This window comes from Peromyscus californicus, unplaced genomic scaffold (assembly GCF_007827085.1).
Source record: "Peromyscus californicus insignis strain IS unplaced genomic scaffold, ASM782708v3 Scaffold_9__1_contigs__length_137607984, whole genome shotgun sequence".
Lineage (NCBI taxonomy): Eukaryota > Metazoa > Chordata > Mammalia > Rodentia > Cricetidae > Peromyscus > Peromyscus californicus.
Window position 1 is genome coordinate 35,587,653 of NW_026294617.1, and position 25,635 is coordinate 35,613,287.

Genomic DNA, 25,635 nt, shown 5'->3' on the forward strand with positions numbered 1-25,635 from the left:
TAATGTTAAAATACACTAAAATCTTTCAAAGATTATTAAAATCATATAAAATACCTACTACACCATAGATTCTGTGCTATTTTGTCACCCCCAAGCCAAGATGATCATTCTATGTGGGATGCAAAGAAAGGTCAAGGCTGATCCAAAAAAAATTTGTGTCACAAACTTACAACGGGTAGAGGGTCTGGGTAGGAGGGGGAGGTAATCCAGGGATATAGGTAAGTGGAGAAATGCTTACCTAGCATGCGTAAGGCAATAGAACTAATTCCCAGTACTTAAAAAAGTTTTTTTTTTTTTAAATAAAAGAATCAATATCTCAGAAGAGTTAACCTCCTTTACAGTTCAAAATGAGAAAGGCCTAAACCAAGTTTCTAACTGCAATGGCCATTTTGGAACATGGTGCTCCTAAGGACATCACTTGCGAGTTCTGCAAGGGAACACTGACACAGGCAAGGCCGCCTTACTCAGTGTGCACAGAAGCTTCACAGTAAAGGCAACTGCTTCAGTACAGCAACTGCAACGCTGGCAGAAGAAAGGATAGACAGACGCATGGGTGGTAGCACAGGGTACCTTCTGGGTATTTTTTCCAAGAAATCTCTGCTCGATAATTTCAATGTTTTCATTTAGGTGATTTAAACATGAAAATACTTAAGAGATTTGCAGAGATGTTCTAAAACTCAAGTATTTATATCTTCCTCTGTTATAGGTTGTGACTTTATATTTAAACATCCTACATCTGACAGATACAAAAAAACTTCAAAGTCTAAAATTTTACTATTTAGATGTACCAATGAAAGAAAAAAATGTTAAATGTATACATTGCCTGGAGAGATGGCTCATCAGTGAAGAGCACTGGTTGCTCTTGCAGAGGACCAAGGTTTGGTTCCCAGCACCCATATGGTAGCTTATTTGTATCTCCAGTTCCAGGGGATCTGGTGCTCTCTTCTGGCCTCCACGGGCACCCACAAATTAAAATGTCCTTGTGCTCACCCTTCTGCTTTGGACTCACACCACCTCAATACCTGTAACGTAGCAAGAATGCTTCTCTGTCACTACAGCTCTGACTTTTTAAGAAAGTCATCTAAGTGGAGTAAATACGTGATCTTCCAAGGTTCCCTTCTAGACTTCCATATATTGCCCAAATTTGAGATTCATCCCAGTAAATACATATTTCAGAGTATTTTTAATTCTTAAATATTTCATGGTAGAAATTGATGAGTCATTTTGGACAACCATTCATCTCAAGAGAGCACTAGGGTTGCAGCAAGGGAGTGTGAATAAGGCTACTATAAAAATAAAAAAGGATGCTTGCATATGAGCAGTTTCCATTCTTTTCTCATAAATAATATCAAGGAGTAGAAAGCTAAAATACACATGATATGGCTGACTTAATACAAAACTGCCAAACTATATTCCAAAGATGCTGTACCCTTTGGTAATCCTACTAATACTGGTGTTCTGCTGTGTGGCACATCTCTGCCAGCATCAGCAGCACAGGTGTTGTTGTTGTTGTTTTATTTTTTGTTTTCCTTTTATTCCCCTGGCCATTCTACTAGGTGTACAATGCTATCTAACAGTGACAACCTCCCTATCAGCTGTTGAAAACCTTCTTGAGCTACTCTGACACATTCATTTTACTAACGTGTCTACTTAGGTGGGGTTTCTTTGACAATTTTTTAATTGGATTATTTTTTATACTTGAGTGTGGTGATGATATATTGTGTACCCTAATAAAGTTTGCCTGAGGATCAGAGGACAGAGCCAGCCACTAGATTAGACATAGAGGTCAGGCAGTGTGGCACACACCTTTGATCCTATCACTTGAGATCTCATGCCTTTGCTTGGGAAGCATACACACCTTTAATTCCAGGAAGTAATATGGTAGGGCAGAGAAAGGTATATAAGGCTTGAGGAAACAGCAACTCACTCTCTTTAGGCTGAGGATTAAGAGCTAGTGGCTGGCTGTTCTGCTTCTCTGATATCTGGCTCTAGATTTTTTATTAAAAGACCATCTAAGATTCGAACAACACTTGAGGGCTAACAGTGCTTTGTATACAACTGAAAGAACCCTTCTTCAAATAAGAAATGAGCTATTATTTCAATCTGTAGCATGTGTTTTCATAGCATTTTTGTTTGAGAATTCCATCCGTGTATATAATGTGTTTTTATCAAGTAATTCCCCCCTACACTTCCCCTGAAATTTCATGTGCTCTTTTTCTGAAGTCTAGCAAGTCCACTTAGTGCTGCCAGTATGTGCCTGGGTATGGAACCATCTTCTGAAGCGTGGGTAGCTCTTGAGGTGAACAACACCTCCAAAAAAGATAACCCATTCCTTGTACCATGGTTTTTATTTGATAGTTACGGTGTCTGGAAGAGGCACTGTTCCTTCATTATACGGTAACACCATTTAAACTTTTAAAAATATATTATGCGTCTTAGGAAGCTTTACAGAAGCAAAAAGTAAAGCTTTTTCAAACTGGTGTTGCCACTATGGAAATAGGCTGGGAGCTTGCTCAAAAAGCTAGTACCAGACCTACTATATTGTCCATCTATACCACTGTAGTGGTTTGAATAAGAATGGCCCCCATAGTCTCATACATTAGAATGCTTAGTCATCAGGGAGTGGTACTGTCTGAGAGGGATTAGGAGGTGTGCCTTGTTGTGGATAAAGTGTGTCACTAGGGGTACTTTTAAAATGCTCAAGTCAGGCACAGTGTCACTCTCTTCCTGCTGCCTGCAGATCAGGATCTAGAACTCTCAGCTACTTCTCCAGCACCATATCTGCCTGCATGCTGCCATGCTCCCTATGATGATGATAATGGACTAAATCTCTGAAACTGTGAGCAAGCTCCAAGGAAATGCTTTCTCAGAATTGCCATAGTCATAAGGTCTCTTCACAGAAATAGTACAGTGACTAAAAAAACACGTTAGGCATATACTCAAAGGACACTATATACAACTACAGAGATACTAGTTCACCTATGTTTACTGCTGCTCTGTTCACAATAGCTAGGAAATAGAAATAGTCTATATGTCCATCAACTAATGAATGGATAATGAAAGTGGAGTGCATTTACAAAATGGACTATTATTCAGCTGTTCAGGAAAAATAAACTTATCACATTTTCAGGTAAAATGGATAGATCTGGATATTGAGTGACATAACCTGGACCCTGAAAGACAAATGTTGTATTTCTTTCTCATATGCAGAGGCTAGTTTTGATATATATGTTTAAATTGGAGTACCTGTAGAAGTCAGGAAATCAGTAAGGGGGAGGGTAAAGGACTTTCAAGGAACAGGAGATAGAATGCATACGGTATGAAAGGGGCATGAGGAATAACAGATGAAGAAGAGTTAAATGAGAGGAGGCAGGGTGGAGAAGGGAGCATGGGAGGATCATTACCACTAAAAGTGTTTTTACCACATTTTATCAAACAGAAGTATTGATCTTGATGATACAGTGTGAATATTTTCTTTCATTAATTAGTTTTGGTGTCATATCTAAAAAGACTTTGTCCAGCCTGTTACAAAGATTTTCTCTTATAGTTCCTCTTTTGTAGTTGTATGTTCTATATTTAGGCTTATTTTTTTAAGCAAATTTTACTTGGGATACGTTATTTGGCTTTGACAGGTGATTTGGGGCATATGACTATTTTCCTGCCATTATTTCAAAGTGCATTTGTACCTTTACCACAAAAAGAAAAGGAAAAAAAATCCAAGTGTTTATGTGTGTTCTTCATTGTAGTATAGTAAGTCCTAAAGTCAGCTAATTAAAATTCCCTCAATCTGTGTTGCAAATTAGTTTAGGCACCCTAGTTACTTTGTCCTCCTACATGAACTTTAAAGTCATCTTTTCCACACCAATGAATATAGGAGATTCTTACTGGTGTTCTAATAAATCTATATAACAAGTAATATAATCTGTATTACTATGCTGAGTGGTCCTATCCAGAAAACTTCCGTAACTTTCCACTTACTTAAATACTGACTTTCTTTTATTAGCAATTTGCAGTTTTCAGCACTCAGAACCTATACATATCTTATGCAATTTATGCTTAAACACTTAATTTTTTTACATATTCTTTTAAAAGTCTCTCTGTCTCTGTCTCTCTGTCTCTGTCTCTGTCTCTCTGTCTCTCTCTCTCTCTGTCTCTCTCTCTCTCTCTCTCTCTCTCTCTCTCTCTCTCTCTCTCTCTCTCTCTCTGTGTGTGTGTGTGTGTGTGTGTGTGTGTGTGTGTGTGTGTATGTGTGTGCATGCATGCGTGCCTTCCTGCATTTCTCAGTGTGTGTATAGGCCTGTGTATGCAGATTCATGCAGAGACCAGAGGCACTAGCTCCCTTCAGCTGGAGTTACAAATGGATGTTAACCATCTGATGCAGGAACCAATCTCCTAAGTTCTCAGGTTCTCTGCAAGAACAGTATGCCCTCCTAAATACTAAACAATCTTCTCTAGCCTCTGAAACCACCCTTGAAACTATTTTTTTAATTAGGTGTCGTATAGCACATTGTTAGATACAGAGAAACATAGTTTAATTTTGTTGGAGAATATTTAATCCTACACTTGCTAAAGAGTGTAAAACTCCTCAACTAAAACTGGAATTTCATGTGTGTCAATTCCTTGAGAATTTGTATAAAGAAATTCATGCCATCTTTGAAAACTGATCATTGTAATTTTCTGTTTACAATCTCTGTAACTCATCTTAGTTTTCTTGTCTTGTTGCCCCTGATATAGATCAAGTCCATATATACAGCACAGGAGAGGCTTTAAAAACTGTATAGGCTCACAGTAAAGAACACTCCCCTTTCTAGGATCTCACTGACACTTTAACTTCCCTTATCAAAAAAAAAAAAAAACTGAGACTTTTTCTTCTCCTTCTTTTATATTTTTCTCTAACTCTTCCTATATCCAAAGCTACCAGTAGGAAAACTGAGACAATAAAAAATAAAAATTAAAAAAAAAGAAAGTTCAGAGATGATTTGTCTCAATGGCCAAAGGAAAGGATGCCCCTCCCTCAGATTTGGCTGTGATAGTTTGGGCTTCATTAGTGCATCTGCTTTCATGGAGATGAGACTGACTGGAAGAAATGAGGACACAAAAGGGTAGGATGAAGAAAGGAAAAGGAACAGTAACTTCTCTACTAGAAATAAAGGGTTTCTCTTAGAGATGTAGTCATTCTCACTCATATTCTCTGGTTTCTCAAAAAACACCACCCCATACCTTCTTCCTCAATCCCAGGTTTCTAGTGTATATAGTTCACCCCTGAGTACACAGAAGTCACAAACTACAGTGAGCACAACACCACCTTAAAGGTACTATGAACTCTGCACCATTTACTCACTCTACCTACTACTGTGTACTTTTGAGAGCTCTCAAACAGTCAATAAATTTTGCCAAATAAAAGATTTTCTTATCATACTGAGAGACAGAAACAGATAGATTATGCTCATTACAGGAATGTTTAATTCTTACTAATTTAATTGACTCTTCAAACTAAGATGGTCCAATGTAATTCACTATCTTGTGATTTTTGTATGCTAATGGGAAAGACTAGTGATAAATAGTACATTACCAGTTAATCAAGTTTACATAGTGTCACAGTGTCAATTGTCTTCAGATCCTTTCATAACGTTGAGCTGCCATTCTGATCAAGAACTATGGCAATTCACAAAATTCACCAGATAAGAAACCAGTACACCAGAGATGATGCTAGTTATCATCATTCCCATGTTAGCTCCCTCCTCCTTATATAAACAGACTATATTTCCTAGCTCCATTATAGTTAGCCATGTGTCTAAATCAACAAAATGAGAGCAGAAGTCTCTAGTGGGATCAAAGGTAAAGAGTTCATGTGTAATTCTCTAATCTCTTTCTTCTAATAAAATAAATACTGGCTCCTCCGAGATATGAGAGTGAGATTTAAAAGCAAATCCCTAAATGAACTGTATCTGGCCGTGTTAACAATTTGTCTTTCTGGAGGAAAGCTACCAAATTTCATGTATAATTTGACACTGCATTTCCTATCCTAACACAAGCAGACCTGAAGAAAACCAAAACACTATACACTACTATGTACTTCAAAATTTTGTCCCACTAGTCTCTCCTTACTTAATTCTAATTCTTCTTTATCTTCACACTATATATTCTAGTATACTTGGGTCAGAAAGCTACAGCAACAGCAAACTTGTCTCAGTTCTTACAATACTTTGCAAAAGCTATTCATAATACTCAGAGACCAAACACTTTCACAAACATACACACTGACTTGTGGAGGACAGAAAACTAGATTATTTTATTAATATTTAAATTATGTGAATGCTGACTCATGAGAACAATATTCAATTATTATTGTTTTCCCACACAATTCCAAAACAGTTTTTTTTTTTGGCTTCTGTAACTTCACTCAGTAGGTACAGATACAAATTATGAAGTACAACCTAAGACCAATCCTAAAGTTCCTTTTAATACCCAGCCGATATAAAATGATTTTCCTCTATGGATTTACATCATCCTTACTCAATGTTCCCTATCAACCAGTTACTCTCCACCTGTGGGCAAACAAAAACCTGACCACTTGACTAAAACAGAAAGGGCAGCACCAACATTTCATTTCAAAAATCTTCACGCTATCTTTCTGTAACTGGATTAATGTCTGTAAGAGATACTGGCTACAGGTGGTTCTTATATGGGTCATCTGTTCTTACATGAAGCAACAGAAAGTTTCATTTTGAGAAATCTGCTCAAGTCATGGAGTTGAGGCTGTCAGTAAGTACATATAGCCTTGCTTCTCATGAATGTCTAGATTTTGGCTGTAATATTGATGGATGCCATGACTCCTTTTAGGGCTCCAAAGTCATTCACAACTTTACAAAATTCAGGAAACAAAAAATTGCTACTTTTATTGAAATAAAAATCTTACTGCATGTTACTGATGATATGTTAATAAACTTACATAACTTACAGCTTCACCCTCCTTTAATTGTTAAGGATATTTACTGTAGACCATGAGCCATGAAGGCATTAACTACAGATCAAACTCTGGCCTAGGTAATAATAGTTCCTCTTTCCAAATATTGTTTACATAAAAGGAATAACTGTACATATTAATGGGGTAACATGTTATCTTTCTGTATGTGTATAACTGTGTGATGTTTAAATGATTTTAAGATATCTACATCCTCATGCATCACTTACAGTAAAGACATTCATAGTCCTTTGTAGCTCGAGTTTTCCTGCCTGGCCCACAGGACAAATCTCTCAGACCCGACCAAGTAAACACACAGACTTATATTGGTTACAAACTGTATGGCCGTGGCAGGCTTCTTGCTTTCTGTTCTTACAGCTTAAATTAATCCATTTCTATAAATCTATACCTTGCCACGTGGCTCGTGGCTTACCGGCATCTTCACATGCTGTTTGTCATCATGGCGGCTGGCAGTGTCTCTCTGACTCAGCCTTCCACTTCCCAGCTTTATTCTCCTCCTTGTCCCGCCTACACTTCTTCCAGCCTGACTACTGGCCAATCAGTGTTTTATTTACCAACCAATCAGAGCAACAGATTTGACATACAGACCATCCCACAGCAGTCCCTTATCTAGAGTCACAGTCCCATGCACATGACATCAGAGCTACTCATTCCCATCGTTAAACTGTAATTTGGTACCTACTGATTTTGTTCCCACTGGTCTTTTCTAGATTTAAGTTCTAAACTTTCCTTATGTGAAACCAGGCACCAACTTTAGTAGAAATATTTTAATAAATGCATATGTTTTAGATGTTCCTACAAATAAAATTTACCTCAAGAACTCCACAAACTGCTCTGAGTTACTATTTTTAAAATCCCCTTTATTGTATAGAAAATTTGGCACAAGAAAAGAAAATGTAATAGAGAATATTGATATACTCCAGAATTTTTCTCGAATCCCTCAGGCACGTTGTCTTTTTTGCTGCATTTATCAGATATGCGACTGAGGAAGGCATGTTAAAAATAAACCAAAAAAATCTTATTCATTTTCTTGGAAAATGATGGATATTCACAATTAATTTCTTTCCATGAATAACTGTTCAAAAACATAAATATATTTTCAAGATGCTTTGAGTCTCTCCATCCACAAAAGCTGTCAATAAAAATCTTCAATACTCAGATTCAAAGTAACACTGCCCATTAACAAAGGTGAATTGTAAAGGAAGTATCTAGAGTGAAACAAATTTAATGTTTTCATCAAACTATCATAGAAAATCTCAAAATGGAATTCAGAAACCGATAAATGTTAAGGATTTATATAGAAATTAGAGTCTAAAATGTAGATGTTCTAAACATTTGTGAGACAGAAAAGTACCAGGATAATAAACTTCTGTTATTATTTGAATAATTATTAAGGGCCAAACACATACTTTCTTCTGTGTCCTTGGCAGAAATCTATCTGCAAGTCTGTTTTTGTTTTTTGGTTTTTTGCTTTTAAATCATAAATTAATGGTGTGAAGATAGCCCTTTTATAAGGACTCATTTATAAATTCAGGTGACCAATACCAGGACCTACACTCTGACAGTGGATCCTCATCCAAGTTCCTCTTAGACTTAGGGGAAATGCCATATGTGTTCTATTCACAGCCACATAAGAATATACGGTAGAATAGCAAGACAGTTCATGGCACTATGTATGTCTGCACGTGACCCTTGTGCAAGATGCTCAATTCACAGGAACTGATCTGTACAAACTTCTTTCCATTGGGTTCCTGACCACTAGTCTACTAGAAATCTTTGAATTCTCATATTTAATTCAACCGTGCCTGAACCGTATTAAAGTAGTAACTAGTAAACCTGGCATTCAGAGTTACAAAAGTTCCATGTCAAATTTGCAACTGCTCTGAGCCAACTATAACTTCAAAGAAGACAGCATCCCCAAACCTTTCCAGCAAGATTCTCTTCCATCTTTGCCTTACTGTGATCTTGCCTTTAAGTTTTACACTGAGTAACCATGTAATAAGAGATGAGACTTAAAAGCAGAGATTTTGCTAGTAACTTGTCCAAAAAGAAATTAATCTCTCTGCCAAAAGGAAAGTATGACCATCATGAAAGCCTCTAAATGATACCCCAACAAAGTAATATCAAAGCAATCCTACAAAGGCCTTCCATGTTTCTGTTAGGCCACCAAAGGAGAGATTCTCAATGATGTTATCTGAAATAACTTATATGACAAATGAACTACAAAGAAAAAAAATATTAACACATTTGAATTTGGAAATAACAAGTATTGTTTAACCTTTTTATAGTATCTGCCCCTAAACTCTCAAAAAAAATATTTGAAATTGTTTTTTCTGCATCAGGTAATCAACAGAAAAAGAAGCATTTTGTTGTTCAGAAAATTGTACTGTACAGAGAGACATGCCTATCAAGACATTAAGAGTTTGTTCAAACACAATGAAGACTTATAGTACCAGAGAAGGGTAAGTATAACTGATGCTCTACAAAATCTAAAATTCTAGTCACATTCAGATTCTGAATCTCCTTGAAGAAAAATTGAAAAGCAAACAATATTAAATGAAAAATGAATAATTTATGAGGCCACCAAATCTATGACTTTAGGGAACATATTAGAACAGGTTAATAACGATCCAGTCTTCTGTCTAGATAAATAAAACAAAAATGGCCACCTGCCATCTATTATTTCCATGAGCTGTACCTACGTAGTTTCACTTCAAAGATGGTTTCCTTATAATTCACTGTTGCTGTTTGGTTTTTTTGTTTTGTTTTGTTTTGGTTTTTACAGTGGCTAACAAGGAAATGCGACTATTAAGTGCAGCAACATGTTCTTCCATAAAAGTATAAAAAAATCAAGGAAATAAGATTGAATGAATTACTTTAGTAAATATTTAATAAAGTATTTAAATAAAATTGAAAATAAAAGCACTAATTATATTTTAAATCGACAACAACAACCTCCATGAGGAGAAACCATCTTATACAAACACTGGTTTTACTTCTTTGGCTTAGCATACACAATCATATGTTATGTTTTGGCTAGTTGGATTAAAAGCACATAATAAAAGTTAACAATCTATGTATAGCAGTACATTTTCCTGAATTAAAAATCAAAAACATTTGATGTCACTTTTATGAATACAGCAAAATAAGTTTCAGATAGCTGAACAATGAAACATCTAAGTATGACAAAAGAGCTAATTAGGACTGATTATTGCTAAGTCAACTTGATCACAGGAATAACTTTGGTAAGTCAAGACAGAATAATTTAAGACAGAAAGAAAAGAATTATTTAACTTTACTAAACTAACTAACATGTCCCAATTTTCACCTTGTAAGAGGACCTTTGAAATACATGATCACTGATACAAATGTTCTGTGAAATTCTCTGAGTGATGTCTTACATTCCATCATTCCAGGAAAAAACCTACAGGCATAATTAAAAGTAAAAAACTACTCTTTGTCTAGGAAATACTTACAGACCTACATGACTTCATTTAAATTATTACTTGAAATTAATTTTTAATTTATGAAATAGTTTAAGATATCACTAAAAATGGGATTCTAGAAGCATTCATAAGATTCTACATGTGGCTCTGAACTCAAGTCTTCACAGTCAGAACCTTTACATCCACTCTCATAAGCTTGTGTGATCCTGTGATTGTTCATGTTCACTCTTTCTCATCATCAGTAGAATACAGTTAGCTCACATAACACGAGTACAGTATTTGAAATATTTTATTAGGCTATAGTTTACAAATGAGAGTAGCTTATTTTATGTTTTACAGAAATAATATATTGCTGGCACTAAAAATCACATTTGGTTATTTATCTTTGAAAAGTCTTTAGTAAACTGACAGTGAAAGTGTCTTTCAGATGGAACAGACACAATACAAGAGTAAATACTCAAGGAATATCATATACAACTTCTATCAACTCATGACCAATCCTATGATCTGAAATCAGAGCACAGAAAAGAGTTGAAACCAAAAGAACCTTTATCTTTGCTCCACAGAATTTCTGCTGAGAATTTCCAATATACTTTTGCTTCATGGGAAAAAATCAACTTAAATCATTGGTTCAAAAAACATTTACATTGTCACACAATAAAGAAAGAATGCTTGTTTTGTGTGCATCGCCTGAAGTTTTTAACTGCTTATTTTTATTTCGAAATGTTTAATTTTACCTGAACCAAAGAAGGGGTCAAAGATATTTGGATGTTTTGTTGTTCACAGGGATATTCAAGGTAGTTAATAATTATAAGGAGCATGTAGTTTCACCAACATAAGACATTGGCCTAATTTACTTACTGAAATACAAATTCCTGAACAATTACTACATGTATTGCCACAAGCTATTTGACTCTGCTCAGTATTATTCATCCACAAGTCAATTACAGTTTTGCACACTGATGAAGTTTACACCTATGTATTTTCTTTAAAGGCAAACAAGACAATTACTCCTAGAGATTAAGTACTACAGTAGAAGACAAGTCCAAAAACCATCTTAGAATGTTCAGGTTTCTGAATCTGGTGTTGATTTCTTTTTTTTAATTTTATTTTATAATTTAATTTAATTTTACATATAAGCCACAGATTCCCTTTTTCTCCCCCTCTTTCGCCCCCCCTTTCCCCTAGCTCACCCCCCCTTCCCATCTCCTCCAGGGCAAAGACTTCCCTGAGGATTGAGTTCAACCTGGTAGACTCAGTCCAGGCAGGTCCAGTCCCCTCCTCCCAGGCTGAGCCAAGTGTCCCTGCATAAGCCCCAGGTTCCAAACAGCCAGCTCATGCACTGAGGACAGGTCCAGGTCCCACTGCCTGGATGCCTCCCAAACAGATCAAGCTAATCAACTGTCTCACTTATCCAGATGGCCTGATCCAGTTGGGGGCCCCTCAGCCATTGGTTCATAGTTCATGTGTTTCCATTCGTTTGGCTATTTGTCCCTGTGCTTTTTCCAATCTTGGTCTCAACAATTCTTGCTCATACAAACCCTCCTCTTTCTCGCCAATTGGACTCTTGAGCTCCAGGTAGAGCTCCTGGTGTTGATTTCTATACTGTTATCATAACAGCCAAAATACAAAGTTCAAAGTCCTAGTCCTATTTCAGTAATTAAGTAGTTATCTAACATATAACATCATTAGTAGAAAGGAAGTCACATGTAAAGTAATATGATCCTTTGCTATATTACCTTAAAAAGAATGGTGATACACAGGATTGAAAATACAAAATCAAAGCATATTATAAAACCTTGTAAAATCATCTAGCTCACTCAGCCTAATAACAAACTCAGAGGGTTTGTAGATCTACCTAAATATCTTATTCTGCATAACTGTGAGTCCCTATTATTCAAAGGCTATAGTACTACAAACTATGGTGTGAAAGAGTTAATAATGTACTGTAAATTGCACTAATAATATTAAGCTCAAGATCTGAATCCTAAACTAAATGACCAGAAAGTTCAGGAATTGAGTGATAACATAATAATGCAACATTCAGGATAAAATAAAGATAGAGCAATCATCCTGCACAAGTAAGTCACACATCCGACTCCAGAAAACAAGTTTACCCTCAGTGAGTTTAATTTTGCGTCCTCCTACACCAAACCAAAGCTGAGGCTATAAAAACAGTAAAAAGTTTTATAAAAAGGCACTGCTTAATGCATGGAAAATATAATGCTTCAGAATGAAACACAGAAACTAGAGCAAAACGTTATTACAGCTTAGCTCAATTTCTCTTGAAAGACACTGAAAATGAGATTTTGTCGTATATTTAATACACAAACAAACAGTTTTTAAAAGTATACTGAACTTTCATTGGAAAATTAAAGCATTTTAGAGTGATTCTTGTTTATTTGAAACAAGTTAATACTGGCTAACCTAAAATGATAATCCTACTTTAAGGTCCCATTCATCTTTATGAATTGATAAGCATAAAGCAAGAAATTCTATAAACCTTTATATAGCTAAAAATCTGTATTCATCAAGTGAGGAAGAAATCATCTGTAACAAGTTGCTTTTAGCATTTTATGAATAAATGGCTCTCTTGCTGACACACTGTATTATATGCTGGTCCCTATGAAGAGTAAACATTAAAAGACTGTAAAACTGACAACAAATGTTTATAAACAGCATGCCTTAGATATCAAAGACTATGAAACGCTTAATGAAATAATAATAGGAAAGAATTCAAGAGAGCACACAATGGAATCCCACAGTGTCTTAGATGTGGATGTGTACTGTTATTAAAGAGGATTAGAGTTTTTTCCTATGACATGTTTTCTATCATCTATAAACTAAGGACAAAATGTACACCATTAAATAAATTGGAATTAGTATGTATGAGGGGGACCTGAGATGTATAATAAAAACAAAGCAAAAAATCAGAATGTTGAATTCTCCCCTTTTATCTCCTTGATTAAATAAACACAACTTAAATATTAAGATAAATATAAGCACTGAAATGAGTTTTGAACTCAAACATAAAAGACTTCCACATATGTTGGTCAAAAGGCCCAAATAACCATTAGAAGTGTTATTAGCATTAAGATTTTATAATAGCTGTCCATAAAGAAATACATTATTGTAGTAATTTTAGTTATAACACTCCAAATTATCTTCTTTCTAAATCTTCCCTGGGAAATATCTTTCAGGTTAAAAATGTATGAAATCCAGCTGGGCGGTGGTGGCGCACGCCTTTAATCCCAGCACTCGGGAGGCAGAGCCAGGCGGATCTCTGTGAGTTCGAGGCCAGCCTGGGCTACCAAGTGAGTTCCAGGAAAAGGCGCAAAGCTACACAGAGAAACCCTGTCTTGAAAAACCAAAAAAAAAAAAAAAAATTATGAATTCCAAGTAATTCCTAAGGACTGTTTAATTGCAAGGCATTTTCTCCACAGCATTAGTTTAAAATGTAGGTCATAATGGATCACACTCCCCTTAGGTATAAACAGCAAAACATTTTGTATTTAAATTCAGGATCATAATGCATGGTTTGTTTGTTTTTGTCTCTGTTTTCACCAAACTGATCTACTGCAGGATCAAAATAAAAATTCACTGTAAAGTAATAGCCCAAAAGGAGACAAGTTCAAGTTTCATTGTCCCATCAAAGCTTTTGACTTTCAAAACTCCAACCTTTATATTACATTGAAATAAAGGATAGCCTATAGACAGGCACTGATTGTCATTAACGAGTATCAGATTTATATTTCAATATGTTTCTTACAAAACAACATTCTTAATACATGAAGGAACAATACCACTATCAATACTAACACAGAAATCTTCAAAGTAAACTCAGCTAATTTGAGAAAACCATGCCTTATATTTTACTGGCTATTAAACTTTTCCCAAAATTTCATTTACTAGTTTGCCATTAATTCAAAATGCAATAACTCACTAAAAATATGTACATGCTAATGAAGTATTTTTTTATTTTGGACTGAAAAAATGTTTGTCTATGTAACTCACTCTTAAAATCCAAAGCAAAATGGCCATATAGTGCTGAAATTTATCCTCAACCTTAGAAAATATATAAATCAGAACTTGATACACAAGGTATTTTTAATAAAATAAGGGAAGTTATGTGAAGTAAGCATTAATTCAACTTCATTAAAAAGATATTTCAATTTTACCTGAACATGAACAAACCACCATCTCTGTGTGTCCCTCAAAAATATATATTTAATGGAAAGCTTATGTTAACACTGTTCTAATTTTAGATCATGGTATAGGATTATAAAATGAGTAAGTCTTTAAGCTATAAACTGTATAACTTATTGAACATAGCTTTCCTTAGTAGTTTAATATAATCTGACAAGACTATGAGCATTTTCATGGATAAGTTTGGAGCTAACTAAGCCATTTCCTTAACTGTATATCATAATCACTTTATTACATCTAGAATTACTTCTTTCATTTCTAGGGGGGGGATTTTTTTTTAATGATAATCAGAATCTAAGCATTGATGGTTATTTTTATATTATGCAGATGTATATCTGCCTCAGTTCTAAGAATATTCTTACTGGCACTTAAGACCCAAACACTGTAATATATTATATAGTATGGAATACACATGTATAAAATAAGCATGTGAAGTATAAGTAGCATACTATACATTCAAAGACAACTTACCAGACAGTTGTTTCCACTTGGCTGTCATTGAGCTGTCGATTGTCCAGCTGGGCAAAAAGTGGGAAAAGTACTTGAATCCCTCCAATTGAATGGATTGCACTATGGATTGAATGTGTTACTATAGCTTTCACATCCTACATAAAGACAAAAATATTTATTAAACTTCCATGACATGATTTTCATCACTATTTCCTGCCCCAGGCATCTTTATATGGTTAGTGTATTTTGGTAATGGAACAGCTCTCAAGAATTTAATTACTGATAGACATACATGTACAAAGTAAAAATGAAGTATCTTTGACTAGTCATCTTTAAAGTTGAAATAAGCTGAGAAGACTTTATCCTAAAACCATGAAACTAAATTAACTTATTCTAGAAGAAATATTATTGGGTTTAAGGACATTCAAGCAATTTTCAAGTTGGCAGGTAAAAATATTTTCAAATAAGAGTATTTTTTATACCTAGCAACTTCATGTCCAGGAAGTCAACAGATTTTATTTCAAAGGACACAGAAACACATGACAACAGATGGAACAAGTTTCCGAGTAAGTCAAAAGGGGAAGACAGAGGCTTGGTTTAGGAATTCAAACGCAAAAACAGTAACGTTTTGTAGATGAGCAGTGCTTACTGAGGGAAATGAAAATACTCTCAGTGCTGAGAGCATGAACACAAAGGCCCATCCACTTACCTGGAGCATCAGTGCATGTGGGGAATGCACAAATATGGAAGCATTTTCCTTTGGTGAGGACTCCAGGCAAAGCTGAGCATCAGTGGCCTTGGCATTGTATGAAAAGGCAATACTACTTGCAAGTTTCCCATCATACAGAACCTGTTTGTGATGTTCTGCCAAATGAATATCACTCTCAGACTTAAACTTGAAGGTACTCTGTAAAAAAAAGTGTCATTAATACTCTTTTTAAAGTAAGGGTAAACTTTGAATTTTTAAAGCAAAGAACAACTACCATAATGATAGTTATAATATATATATATAGTATCTGGCACTAGACAGGAGTGGTGCATATCTTGCTACTTTCACTTCAGTTCTGAAAGTTGTTTGATTTATTAACAGTGAATTTTTTTTTAGAAAATTCAGTTTATAGATTAATCCACGTATTTACGAACACTGCAAACCAAGTATGTCTGGCCAAATTCAAGCAGTTTTCTACCTGTGGCCTGACTACTCTCTCTAGTCTTTTTACCTCCAATCTGTTTGCAAACCACTAATTACCAGATGTAAGTGAAGACAAAGGCAAATGAATAACTAATCACATGTATCCAATGTTATAGATGGTACATTTACATTAAAATATGTTTAGCTATTTCAATATTAGAAATGAGCAAAACTGCCCTATTTGGATCAGATGTTTCATTTTACTTAATTATGTAAAATATAGAACATTATTTCTCACCTCAAAGCTTTTAATTTTAGCTACTTTTTAAAAATCACTGCTTCACATGTTTCAAAATAAAAGTAAGTTTCAAAATGTGGCATTTTAAAACGAAAATTTTATTTTTTGTCCCTAATATATACTACAAAAGAAACATGCAACCAGAATTTCTAAAACTCTGTAGTGAAATGATGACTTAGGCAGGTAGTGACGCTGCCAAAAGAAAGCTATCTGATTGTCTTTCTCTGGCTGACTTCGTATTGTAAAATAACATTTACCATACATTTCACTAAAATCATGAACACTTAAAAGGGTTAGTAGTTGTACTTAATCTACTAAGTTTAAACTACCATTTAATAAATATGTTAGCATGTTGACTTCTGTTGCAGACCACTTAGAGAAAACTTACTTCAGAGAAATAAGACATGAGTTAATTTGTAGAAACAAAACTATCTTATGGAAGATAAAGGCAATCAAGAACCACCAAAGTCACCTAGATAAAGAAGGACTACCTAAAGAGCTGAGTGGGCAAGGGCAGAGCTGCAGTGTAAGCAGGTAGAGTATATCATGCAGTTATAGCTGAAAAGCCACAGGGAGACACTGGGAGCACTAGCTGAAACTGGAATAGCATCCATCCTAGCCTCTTCAATGAAGAAAAGACTTTTAATGACATCTGAAACACAGACTAAGATAAGGCTGTGAGGGAAGGTCCAAGACTACACACACAGGGGCTTAACTGGGGCTGCGTGGTCCTTGATCCAGTCTCACTTTATTATGTTTCCTGTGGTTAGTTCCATGGGGAAATTACAAGGGTATCACAACAACTCTTGTCCAACAGACAGCCTATATCAAGATAAGACAGATGTTTGCTAGGTTCGTTTCCAGTTCCCAAGCACCTTAGAGAGCAACATGCCCTCTAAAACATGTGTCCAAGCATCAGATAACCTGACTGATGACCCAGTGTTTAAAAATGTTTTCTTTGTTTCGTAATTATCAAACTTTCCTTTAATTCCTTTTATAAAACACAGGTATTCTCGAAAATAACAATGGACTGTGTTGATTTTTCAATTAACAAATAAAATGTACATAAATCCCTAGCATTGAGAGTTTCTGCTACTCTCATAAGGATCTTAAAAACATACTACATTTTTCAACTGCAACAGATACTCATTGTTTCTCCATGAGGCCATGCATAAACATGTAATCATAAACATTTAGTAGGATAGCAAAATCAATGAACAAGTAGTAAAGTTAAATAACATGTTCACTAATGTATACACTTACATATAACAATAATGTGTGAAAATGTGTCTTAAATATAAGCCACAGGTGCAAAAACATAACAAATAAAACTCCCTGCTTGTTTAAAATATACTAAGATAGTTAAATCATCCACATAAAATTAAAATGTTAATTTGTCTCTTAAGAACTTTCAAAATTGATTTATATTTTAAGAATTTTTCTAAATAAATGATAATAAGAATTTTATAAAATAAGAATTTATTTTTTGGCCAACCAAAAACAATCTGCTGATTCAATGAAAATTTGATTGTCATCAAAATTCCAACACAATTCTTAACAGATCTTGAAAGGACAATTCTCAGCTTTATACGGAAAAACAAAAAACCCAAGATAGCTAAAATAGTCCTGAACAATAAAAGAAATTGCTCAACCCTGTTCACTGCTGCTCTAGTCATAACAGCCAGAAACTGGAAACAACCAAGATGTTGCTGAACAAAAGAATGGATAAAGAAAATGTGGTACATTTAAACAATGGAGTATTATTCAACTGTTTAAAAAACAATGACATCATGAAATTTGCAGACAAATGGATAGAACTAGAAAAAAATCATCCTCATTGATTTGACCCAGGCCCAGAAAGATAAATATTGTATTTTTTTTGTATTCTCTTACACGTGGGTAATAGCCATTAAATAAATGATAACCAAGCTACAATCTGAGGAACCAGAAAGGTTAGTTATACAGTAAGGGACAAGTGGAGATGCATAGATCTCTCTGGGAGGGGGAAATAGAATATATTTTATGGATGGCCTGGGGTCAAGGGAAGGGGAACAGGAGAATCAGGCATTGGCGGGTGCGTGTGGGGGGGAGATGGAGTTGAGGGAGGGATTTGGGGAAGAGACAGCTAAAATTGAGGGGCATTTGAGGATGATATAAAAACCAATTGCAGTGGAAACTTCCTAAAATATATGAAGACAATCTTAATGAAGTCTCCAAATAATAGGGAGACAGAGTCCCAACTGGCCATCTCTTGTCACCAAACTCAGGGTTCAGAATACCTGATTAGCCTGGATTATATCCAATTGAGTTGTTGGCTAAAAGGGTCCCATGGAAATCCCCAAACAACTCAAGCTGTTGCCAAGATAAATAGCTTGCTCTCTACAAACTGACAGCAGCACCCCACTGCTATAGACAACACCCACACAACTCAATGAACATGGAGAGTTGGAGCTGGTGCCTACACAGAACCTTCACCCCTCCATTCTACTGTCTTCAGTAGAGGATGATACTCTGTGTGCTACCAAAAGAGAAACATAAACACCAACCTAAGCACAAAACCTTTGATGTACCATCTGTCTTGCCTGCAAAATATGCTAAGCTTATTACTATAATTATTACACAAAGCTTGTGGAAGTAACCAACCAATGTCTGATTTGAGTTATGGTCCAGTGGACGAAATGAAACCCATACCTAGCACTGATTGGCTGACCAAGAACCAGAGACTAGATAGCCCAGGGTCCTAAGGTAAAACCAATATAATGATTCCTAATGACATTCTGCTATACTCATAGATCAGTGCTCAGCCATCATCAGAGAAGTTTCCTCCTGCAGCAGATGGGAACAAATAGAGAGATCCACAGCCAGACATCATGCAGAGAGTGAGAGATCTTGGAACACACACTTCTAAATGTGATGTCTCCCCTCAGAGCTCAGGGAACCCCACAAAAGAAGAGGTTGAAAAAGTGTAAGAGCCAGAGGGGATGAAGGACACCAGGATAACGAGGCCCTCTAAATCAACTGATCAAGGCTCATATGAACTCACAGAGACTGAAACATCAAGCACAGGGCCTACACAGGTAGGAAACAATTCCTCTGTGTATATATTACAGCTTTCAGTTCAATATTTTTATGGGATTCCTGAGTATGTGAATGACTGTGTCTTGGATTCTTGCAGTTCTTTTCTTTCTGTTGGTTTACCTTGTAGAAGTCTGATGTGAACATTTTTATCTTATTATATTTTATTTTGTTAGGTTTTGTTGCTATCTCTTAGAAGTCTGTTATTTTCCAATGAAAGACAGAAAGGAGTGGATTCGGATGAGAGGGATGTTGGGAGGAGCTGGGAGGAGTAGAGGAAAGGGAAACTGTAATCATGATATATTGCATTAGAAAAGAATCTAATTATAATAAAAATAAAAGTGGAAAAAAAATTCTCTCTTAAGAACTTTCAAAATAGGTCTGTATTTAATAATTTTTCTAAATAAATGATAACATATTTATAAAATTATAACTTAATTTTAGTCTCAAATTTCCTGGAAAAAATACAAATATATATCAAAATATAAGTAAATATATTATAGAAATTGTCTATACAGATAATGTACAATAAGTATTGCTGCTACACATTATCATTCCTATGAGACCTCACATTGTCTATTCGCATGCTACAGTGAGAAAACCTGAAATAGAACAGTGGCTTCTTATTCCAATCATGTCATATGTATTGGTTTTATGCAAAATAAAAGAAACATATCTGGATAATATAAATACTTAATAGAAAATACAAAACAGACTGAAAGAAATAGGTAAACAGTGTAAGATCACATATATTTCTAACATTCTAAATTTAAATTTAATTTCAACCACTTAGATGTATCAAAGTCTCCTCTGAGAATCTGAGTTCAAGTCAGAAGCAATCAAATTTAGTTGGTGCCTTCAGTCAGACAACTTTCACAGCTTTCCATGAGTTACATAGAATTCTAAGTGGCACTGTGGGAAAGATTAATTTTTTTTCATATTTACCTATTGCTTTATACACTAAACTGGTGATAATGTTGTTATGTTTTGGTAAATAATTCTTCAAAAGTAAGAACTGGCATATCCATCTTTTTAGGCCCTGCATACACTGAAAGTGCAATTAAGAGATGATGAATGAATTCCCTGTCACAGAGCATTACATCATGTAAAACCTACAGCACCAATATCCAAGAAAATAAATCACATCACACAGAAAGGAAGAGTGAACAGAAGGACTTGTTCTACAAAATGAATTAGTTAGCATTCATTTATTCATGTAGCATTCATTCATATAGTCATGCATCAAGGATATCAATGTATTATATAGAAACACATTATTATTCATTATTGTATCATTATGTAGACATTCATATATATATCATTCATTTTAACAGTATTTTTAATCAATTTTAAGTTATATAATAATCGTTCCTTAAAATAATATTGGCAGCTAGCCTTCACTAAAGATTGAAGTGTTCAAAGATACCTCAAGTCAGTAAATAATGTTAAAGGACAGCACTGAAGACATGAAGCAACTTACACCCTCTAAATGTCCCCTATTAAGTTGACCCACAGGATCTTCAGCCTCAATTTCCATGATCAAATAACACACAACATAACTTTAAAATTATGTCAGTGTTCAATCCCATAGCAAACCCTGAAAGCATTATTTTAATAGGAAATATCAAAAGCATCCAGTCTGACTTTCATGGACTCTAAAATATGAGTAAGTGAGTATATTCCTTTCTGCAGAGATGGTACTCCAGGGGCAATTCCAGTAGAGTTTTGAGAGTAGCTTGCAAATAACCAGTTTACTCTAACCCATTATTATAGATCATCAAACATATTTTAACAATATTACCTGCGGTCTCTTTTATACACTGGTATAAATTTTTGTTATCAAAATAAAGCTTGGGAAGGAAATATTATTTTTATAAAACTGGCCTTTGTGTTTAATAATTATAGGTGATACATTTGTTCATCTGTGGTGATATATTGTGTATCCTAATGAAATTTACCCGAAGATTGGAGAACAGAACAAGCCACTAGACTAAACATAGAGGCCAGGCAGTAGTGGTACACGCCTTTAATCCTAGCACTCGGGAGGCAGAGATCCGTCTGGATCTCTGTGAGTTCAAAGCCACCATGGACTACATGAGATTGACTCAGCCTAGGAGAGAAACAGAGGAAGGCAGTGGTGACCCACACCTTTAATCCTAGCACTTGAGATCTCACACCTTGAATCCCAGGATTTGAGAAGTAACACGACTATAATCCCAGCAATAGGAAGTAAGTAATATGATGGGCAGAGAAAGGTATATAAGGCATGAGGAGACAGGAACTAAAGGCTTTTGGGCTGAGGAAGCTCATTTGGCTAGAGGCTTTTTCAGGCTAAGGAGTCCTAGAGGTAAGATGTGGCTTGTTCCTTTGTCTCTCCCTGATCTTTCAGCATTTACCCCACTATCTAGTACAGGATTTTTTTTTTTTATTATAAGACCATTTAGGAATTCGTGTTACATTCATCAGTTAGATACTAGTAACTACAAATGAACTGATCCACAATTTTTACTCATAAAGCCTTAAGATCACAGAGTACTTTGAGTATCAGTTTATATACACAATAGATCTTTTTACTGAAGAGAAGTTTGAAAAACTAATAACTAACACCTTGAATATACAAAAACTTATTACATTAAGTTTTCAGGTGTGTTGGGATAAATGCCTAAAATCCCAGTACTCAAAAGACAAGAGGATCATAATCTGGAAGCCAGATGGCATACTAATATAATGTACATACAAGGGGATATAACATTATACAGGCAGCCTGTATATCCAGACTATCTGTAAGATAATCTAATGAGGCAGGACATCATTTAGTAGACCATAAACACCTAAATTGGGCCATTTACCTAATGTAAATATGAGAAAATGTACTAACATGCTGCTTAACTAAAAAGCTAAGTCTAACTGCCACAAACGTTGCAGGATGGTATTTGTAATACTGACCTCCAGAAAGCATTACTAACCTCAAGAATATAGGCATTCTGTTTGCTTGTTTGCTTGCTCGCTTTTTGAGACAAGCTGGCCTCAAACTTGCAGCAATTACCTAGCTCAACCTCCCTAGTGCTGGGTTTAGAGGTGTGAACCACCATACCTGGCTGCCACATTTATATAAAAGACAATACATGTGCCGGGCAGTGGTGGCACACACCTTTAATCCCAGCACTCAGGAGGGCAGAGCCAGGCGGATCTCTGTGAGTTCAAGACTAGCCTGGTCTACAAAGCGAGATCCAGGATAGGCACCAAAACTACACAGACAAACTCTGTCTCAAAAAATGAAAAAAAATACATATTACTCTCCCCATAACACATACTGAATATTGCTGAAAGAATATTATCATAATTTTGCAACACTCAATAACTATGTTCTAGTGCTAGCTCTGTATTTTAAAGCACAACATCCATTCTGGGCCATTAAAAAAATCATACAGATTCTAAAAGTTGTATCTCAAACCCTATCTTTGAAAAGCATATAATCTGATCAGTTTATTTCCTTGCTACAAATTTGGAGTAAATACTACTTTAGCAAAAACCATGATCCAAATTTAGTACTTGGATACTCAAAGCCTTCAACAATTTAAGCTTATCAAAAGAATCCTAGGGCTTCATTATAAAACTAATCTTCCCACTAAGTGTTTTACCACAAAGTCATGCCTAATTGTGGGTCTACCCATATATATCCTGTACACCTTTGTTTCCATTCTATCAATCATGTCCTCTGTCTCAGATGCCTCTGACACCAACTTATATCCTAAGAACTCTTAAAAATCTTCCTTCTCTGTAAGATTTTCATCAAAGAGTATAAGCTCAATCATATTAATCCCCAAAGCTTGGAATACTTCCTTAATTTAATAAATATTAAATATATTGAATTTTTTCAATTGAATGCCCTACAATCAACACTATCACCCTCAAACATGTCAGATTATTGGAGAGGATAAGGATTATAGACACAAGTTTGACAACAAATGTCAAAGTTAGTAAAGAAAATTTCAATGCATGCAATTTTTAGTATTTTAACATAGCAGAAAATGATTAAGATATTAAGATAATGACATATATCAGTTTACCTACTGTGTCAAGTATTGGCCTCATAATCACTGTAACATTTCATAAATTTTTTAAAAAAGGACATCACTAATACAATGTCCAATAGTCTTGCCATGTAATAAAATGATACTCACTACAAAAAGACACTGCAAATTAAGTCTCATTTGCCATTATCAAGCAATTACAGAAACTGATTCTTCTACTATAAGTGAAGATTTTTGACCTGTCTGTAGTGTCCTGGAAGGATGGTTGTTTTAGTAGACTGGAATTTTAAAAGTCAGACTGAATAATCATTTAGCATTATAAGAATGTAAGAGACATAACTTAGAGAAATGTCTCAAACAGAAATAAGTGTGAATTTCTATGTATATGTATGTAATATATTTATATATATTCAATGTACACACATATAGATCAAAGCTCTACAGTTTCTTTCACAAGTATCATCATTCATTTTTGTAGTAATTACAGAACGTCTGTGGATGTAGACATAAATGTATCAAAACTCCAAAATCCCCAACCAACAGCACAGCTCATTATCTCTACTACTATACTAATGACAACAGCGGCTTTTTCCTAGGACTCAAGAGCTACACCATGCTCATCTTCACGAAGAATATTCAAAAAGCCTCCTAGCTGTGGTGGTCCACTTAAATGCTGACCACCCTAGAAGGCCATGTGTAACATTCCCTGGATTTCACTAAAATTACCAGACATGATGGTGCATGCCTTTAATACCAGCATGTGAGTTCCCAGGCCAGCCAGGGCTACACAGTCAGGTCCTGTTTAAAAATAAAAATCTTGTTTTATATTATAGCAGAGGATATGAGTTATTTACCCAAGTAAATTTCTCTTGCTCACTTATGCAATATTTACTGAAACAATAAATGAATGGGATAGTAACTGTTCCTGTTTGTATTTAGTTTGCCTGACAGCTCTTATTTTGCTCATCCTTTCAACTGAGTAATTGCTACCTCTGATTTGAAAGAGAGGTCAAAGCACGTGCTGTGAGGAAATAGGTATTTATTTACAAAGCTCAAGAAAAGAAAAGCATGTAACTTTGATTTTACTCAGGTCATGCGAGCTACTGACTTATACTCAATCTCAAATCCTTTATTTCTAGACACTAAAATATGGAAACTATTCACCAAACGAGACCATTTCTAGCCCCCTCTAGTGTTCTGTTAGCATTTTTCTGTGTGACACAAATCAATTTTACATGAAAGAAGTTTGCTTTAATCAACTGTGTACATTTAAGAGAAATCACGAGAAAGAAGATTGTACTTCATCTACACCTTTCATTTGTTGTGTCTGGGGCTCAGTCCTAATTATCCATGTTTCCCACTTTGGTCACTGAAGTGTGCTGGTGCCAACATTTCTCCTAATTCTTCTCATTTCTCATACCTAGAGAAACTTTCATGAATGAATTCTGGCTTTTAAGGGTGCTTTTCTTTCATAACTTTAAAAAAATACTTGGCTTCATCTCTATGATTTTCCTAGTGTGGTTTTCCAAACCATTGCTTCCTCAATCAATTTCCCATTTTCTCTCATTTACAAGGGTTTTCTTTACTTTTGGCTCTTCATTTTTCAGTCTTGCTTTTTGTTTGTTTGTTTTTGTTTGTCTGTTTTTAACTGACTTTTCTGGGGTTCTTGTTTTATTTGAGCATCTGAAATTGTTTATTGAACATCACTGCCTAGTTTCCAAAGGGAAGGCTGTCAAAAAATAAAACATGGAACACAGACTATGAAGGACCAATCCTCCTTTGCAGGGACACATGCCCCTAACCTGGGTGTTCACCTTGTGATTTCTCTCCTTCCCTAGGATTTGGACACAACACAGAAGGGAGTTAGAAATGCAGGTAGTTGAGTTATCTCCCTCAAAGCAGAGAGATGGATGACAGCTTGGGACAGGGCCAGCTAAGACACTGCAGGCATTCTGGCTATGCTGTCAGGAACAAAAGAGAAGAAAGTTGGAAGTTGGAGATATGGTATC

The 25,635-nt window shown here is 35.3% G+C and overlaps 1 protein-coding gene across 5 annotated transcripts in view; it reads right to left on the minus strand.

Moving 5' to 3' along the window:
• Positions 1 to 25,635, minus strand: part of Nbea (neurobeachin) — a 558,359-nt gene that overhangs the window by 435,211 nt on the left and 97,513 nt on the right. For 3 of the 5 annotated variants that reach the window (XM_052730144.1, XM_052730145.1, XM_052730143.1), the window contains exons 9-10: positions 15,797 to 15,994; positions 15,109 to 15,242 (exon numbers count right to left, since the gene is read on the minus strand). In XM_052730144.1, the coding sequence (XP_052586104.1) occupies positions 15,109 to 15,242; positions 15,797 to 15,994 (332 nt within the window). Of the gene's footprint in view, positions 1 to 818; positions 913 to 15,108; positions 15,243 to 15,796; positions 15,995 to 25,635 lie in introns of those variants that run through there. The other 2 variants (XM_052730147.1, XM_052730146.1) reach the window with 2 other exon arrangements.